This window comes from Microtus ochrogaster, linkage group LG9 (assembly GCF_000317375.1).
Source record: "Microtus ochrogaster isolate Prairie Vole_2 linkage group LG9, MicOch1.0, whole genome shotgun sequence".
In the NCBI taxonomy this organism is placed as follows: Eukaryota; Metazoa; Chordata; class Mammalia; order Rodentia; family Cricetidae; genus Microtus; species Microtus ochrogaster.
Window position 1 is genome coordinate 27,250,542 of NC_022034.1, and position 5,206 is coordinate 27,255,747.

Here is a 5,206-nt window from a genome sequence, read left to right on the forward strand (position 1 = left end):
CCGAAGGGGTCACGTGACACCTCCGCCCGCCTCCCGGGCCGCCCCGGTGCCCGCCCCTCTTGCATCACGCGGACTGTTCCATCCTTGCCATGGCGGGGGACGTTCCTGCCGCAGACGTGCGGAAAGGCTCGTAGCGTCGCTCGCGGCCGTCTCAGGACGAGAAATACCGCTTACGGAGCACCGACTGCTGTCCCGCAAAGGCAAGACGGAGGCGGTCTCCTCCGGCCGCCGCTCCCCCTCCCGCGGCCCTTCCTGGTGGTTTCGTCCGCCCCGCCCCCGCCGGGCCGCTCACGTGACCGCCGCGCGCTCCCGCGGGGCGGGCTTGTCGGGGGCGGCGCCGCAGGGGGGACGCAGAGCTGGACGGAGCTCCGCCGCAGCTTTCTCCTGGACGCTTGGCCTGAGGACACGATGTCGGGTGTCTCCCGCCGACTGCTCTGGGCCGCCACCTGCCTGGCCGCGCTCTGCGTGGTGACGGCGCAGACGGGCATCAGCAGCCCACCTCCCAACGTGACCGAGCCCGAGACCAGCACGCCGGTGCCGAAGACGCTCACGCCCACCGTGCTGCCAGGTGGGCGCCCGCCACACGCGACGACCCGGTGGGACCCGCGCAACATGGCCGCCCGGCCCGTGTGTCGCGGCCCGACGAGTGGGGTGCGGGGGCGACCGGCGAGCTAGGCCGCGGGGTTGATCGCGCTGCCCGCGGAGGCGCCATCCCCAGGTGTTGGGAACGGCGCGCCGCAGCTCTGGACGGCGACGTGGCTTGCTTCTGCGGTGGCAGTTAGGAGTTAGTGGGCGAGGCGAGGCGACGCGCCCCGAAGTCGGCGGCGAGCACAAACTTTGGGCTCCCGGGCCAGGCTCTTGTCCACGCAGGGCTGTCCTCCCCACGAGGCTTCTCCGGAAGTTGAAAGTAGGGGCCGGGGTCGGGGAGAAACTTAAAGATGAATTGGTCCCCCCTCACCCCACCCCTTGGCTCGAAGACTATTCAGCCTCCTGGAACTTCACATTGACTTGGCAGTGTAAGGGCTGTGTCCGAGATTTGATTGTGTAAGGGAAGGAGGACCGGAACGACGCATGTGGCCGTTGCTTTGAGGCTGGGTGAAGGGAGGTGAAGCCCGGGGCGGGATAGGAAGGAGCCCGGTAAACTGCTCTCCCGGGGTCCTGTGTTTTGAGGGTTGTGGAGTTAGTCGAAATCCAGTGTGTCGACTTCTCCAACAGTCCGGTGGAGGAACGTGCCTTTTGTTTAAACTCTAGGGGATGTTAAGGCTTATACAAATTGACGTAGGCCGTGACAACGTAAAGGAAACCGAGAAGATAAATTTGAAGTAATGAGGCACGAGGTGTTTAGATTGTTTGTTGTCCTTAGTTTAGGCAAGCAGTAACTGCGCTACTCAGCTGGGGATTGCTGAAGTGTGATGACTTGACATTGGCTTTTTTTCGAGTGTTAATGTTGTTCTAGTGCCTTCTCTGGTTTTAGCATTTTATAAGATGCAATGTGAATGAAACTGTGCATGTAATATCCATTTCTTGTTAGACACAGGAAGATTGCTAGGGTAAAATTAAAATATTTTTAAATGAGCAAAGTAAATTTCAGAACAGTTCTGGAAATTACTCTCACAGTTAAGATGTTAAAGCAAAATTATTTTTGTCTTCTGCTTATTTGACAGTTTCCTCCCAGAAGTGTAATGTGTGGTTTTTCATTTTGTTTTTAAGAGGAGCTTGGAAATGCCAAGTTAATTGCCTTTGTATAATTGAAATACTCGCGGAGGGCTTAACTTGTGTTTTCTGGAAATGATAGGGTAAGCTGCAGTGTGGGAAGCAGCATTCCCCATGCTGTACCATCGTCAGGCGTACAAGACTGTGACTAGCCTGTCTTAAGAACGTGTGTTTTGTGAAAGCCCTCATCCACCAGACAATCCCGTTTCCAGTAACGGTTGGGGTGCGGTGATTCTGCAGAACTGAGGAAGGCAAAGGAGAATGTTGCAAGCATTTGTTATAAGTCCATTTCTTTATCCAGACTTGTTACTTGTCTTCTGAGGTCTTTCTTGTTTGGGGGCTGTTCGGTTTAGAGCAGTGGTTCTCAACCTTCCATAATGCTGCGACTCTTTAATAAGATTCCTCATGTTGTGGTTACCCCCAACCATTAAAATTTTTCTTACTACTTCCTAACTGTAATTGTGTTACCATTATGAATCTATCTAATATGCTGTTGGTCTTAGGAGACCTTTGTGAAAAGGTCGTTGGACACCCCCTTTCCCACCTTCTGGGGTTGAGACCCACAGATTGAGAACCATGGTTGACCTATACCTTGCTGATTTGTTAAATCATACACAAACACACACACACACACACAAACACACACGAATGTGACCCCTTAAGATGCATCTTCTGGTTGCCGAGAACCCTCCTGGAAAGTGAATCATTGATGAAGACTGACACTCTGGGAAAGTAACTTGATTTCAGAATGGCACCATCAGAGTTGAATTTTCAAGTCTGTACTCTTAAAACTTCATATTTTCTCTGGTGTTTGGAAGCAATGATTTCTCTTTGTTGGTGTTATAACAGTGTTTCCCTATTATATGTTTTGTCTTGAATCCCTGAATGTCTGGGTATCTTTCAGTCTTGTGAAGGATTGTCTGATAATCTTTTCCCACTACTGACTATACACACTAGCCTGTTTTCCAAAAGTTTACTTACGCATTCGGAGTTGATGATTGGAATTTTGAATTTCTTTTGCTTTTTGAGACAAGGTCTTACTGTGTAACCCTGGCTGTCCTGGAACTCACTGTATAGACCAGGCTGGCCTCAAACTCAAAGAGATTTGCCTGTTTTCCGCCTAAGTGCTAGGATTAAAGGCATGAATCACTATGCCAGGTTGATAATATTTTTTTATATTTGTGTGTGTGCATGTGTGTAAACACACACTTGCCATAGCACACAAGTGGCGGTTCAAATACAACATTGAAGAATCACTTGTCTCCTTCTGATATGTGGGTCCAGGGCATTGAACTCAGATCAATAATCAACCTTTACTCTTTGTGCCATCTTGTTGGCCTGTGGCTGAAATTTCTTAATTAACCAGTTTATAAACATACCATTTCATTGAATTATTAGTTATTAAAACTAAATCAAATGCTTATTGTCTGAAAAAGATGTAGAACAAGCTAAATGAAATATCAATTCATTGATTTCATAATTTTCCCCCAGACATCTGTGCGAACCACAACAGCTGTTTCTCCTGTATTAATGCCACCACTGCTAATACTACCTGCTTTTGGATAGAATGCAAAGAAGGTAAGAAACTTTGGAGTCCCAAGCCCTACTGAATATTCTTGAACGAAATCCTTTAGCATATTTAAAATAGTGTGCAGTATTTATTTTCCAAATCTAATCCTTCCATAAACATACTAGTTGCTTTACATTTCCCTTGGATTTCTTACACTTGCCTGTTAAGATTTAGTAGCTTTTAAAGGAGAGATTTTAGATCTGCAGAAGGATTAAAGTGTGCTAGATTTAACTGAAAATGGTGTGTAATTTTCCTTTGGAAGTAGAGTCATTGTCTTGGGAGATGAACTGTAGAGACCTTCTATGACATGGTTGAATGCTTAGATATGAAGGAGGAATAAGAAGGGAGAGCTGATTCCATTTGACAGCTACGAGCTAGATGGAAGTCTGCTGAAATGTAAGAGTTTTTCTTAGACTGAGTTACACTGTAGACTTACACTGAGTTACACTGTTTTCTTAAGGTGAGGTACTTGCAGCTTTCTCTGTCAGCAAAGCAATCTATTAAAGAACTTTCCCTTTTTTATTTGTTTGGTACCCCTAAGGTGCAGAAACTATTTTTTTTTTTTGATTTTTCAGTAAAAAGTAGAGTTATGTGTTAAGTTCCTTTATTCAGTATTCTGTGAGTAGCACATGATGTTCAGAACATTCTTTAAAGTATTGGGAGTTATCATTGTGTGGTGCAAATTGTTAAGCTATGAAGTGGGACTTGAGGGTAAATTCCCCTCCCCTATGATTGGTACGTAGAAATTGTTGAGGTTTGGAGATTATGTCCTCTGTCTTAAGATTTGTTGTTGAAGACTCTCCAGTTATCACTCCAAATCTGCCTATTTAGGAAAATGATTTAGATACTGTGGACAACTAATCTGGTCAGTATACTCAGATGACTTAGATTTGTCTCTAAGACAGTGGGAAAGGAATAGCAGTTTTTATTGCTCTCAAGCTTGAAAACTTGAGAGAGCCTTCATCCAGAGCGCTGGGGTCACAGTCACAGGTGTATATCAGCCACATTTGGCTTGGTTTTGTTTTGTTTTGTAGTAGTAGTCTTCTAGAGCTTAAAGCAAAGCCAGAGGTGTGATGTAAGTAATTGCTCTTTCTCTCTCTCTCTCTTTCATAGAAAATAAGACGTATTGTTCAAGTGCATCAGTAGGTAATTGTACCTCAACGAACAAAACTGAGTCCTGTTCTGGTAAGTTTTCCCCTCACGGGGACTTGACCACAGAGGGTGGGTGAGACCATTGCTTCACTCTGACTGGGCTACATTTAGACACCACCAGACCATTCCCATTAATAAAAAGGATAGTTAAATCTTGGTTTCCTGATTCAGCTGTAAGTCTTTCATTTCTTGCACTGTTTTTAGTTCCTCCCTTCAAGTGTTACAACTAAGTAAATGTCTGTATTCATCTTCTGTATTAGAGGGATTTGATTACTCTTTGACTTTTACTCTTTACCCTGAAAAAATCCTAGTTGAAACAGCTGGTTCTTCTCCCTGCACCCCAACCCTTTCTTTTGCTCATTCTTCCTCGAACTATCTACCTCAGTGTGAACTTCATATTCTGCCTCTGCTTCCCATATAGCAGTGACCACCATGCCCAGCTAACCAACGGTTGTTTTTTTTCTGATGTTACTCAAAGTTAATGGGGAAATCAAATTCCAATTTGAATGAAGTATTTTTGTAGAAAATGTCTAACCATTGATGACAACTCTTGACTGTTTAATTTTGATATGACTTTTTCCGTTCCACTGTGAATTTAACGGGTTAGATTAGTATTAGGTTAATTTTATCCTGTGTAGAATGGATAATACTGCGTAAGTCATACATAAGCAAGGGACTCGACCTTTCCCAAAAATGTTTAGACGTTACTGTCTAATATTCCAGCCATCACATTTATTTATTTATTTATTTATTTATTTATTTATTTATTTA

The 5,206-nt window shown here is 45.2% G+C and overlaps 1 protein-coding gene across 2 annotated transcripts in view; it reads left to right on the top strand.

Annotated features, from left to right (window-relative positions):
* Nucleotides 1-306: 306 nt before the first annotated feature.
* The window catches only part of Cd164 (CD164 molecule), a 12,795-nt gene continuing 7,895 nt past the window's right edge, over nucleotides 307-5,206 (top strand). For both annotated transcript variants that reach the window (XM_005363570.2, XM_005363571.2), the window contains exons 1-3: nucleotides 307-568; nucleotides 3,205-3,291; nucleotides 4,397-4,468. In XM_005363570.2, coding sequence (XP_005363627.1) covers nucleotides 409-568; nucleotides 3,205-3,291; nucleotides 4,397-4,468 — 319 coding nt within the window. In that variant the 5' untranslated portion in view covers nucleotides 307-408. The remainder of the gene's footprint in view (nucleotides 569-3,204; nucleotides 3,292-4,396; nucleotides 4,469-5,206) is intronic.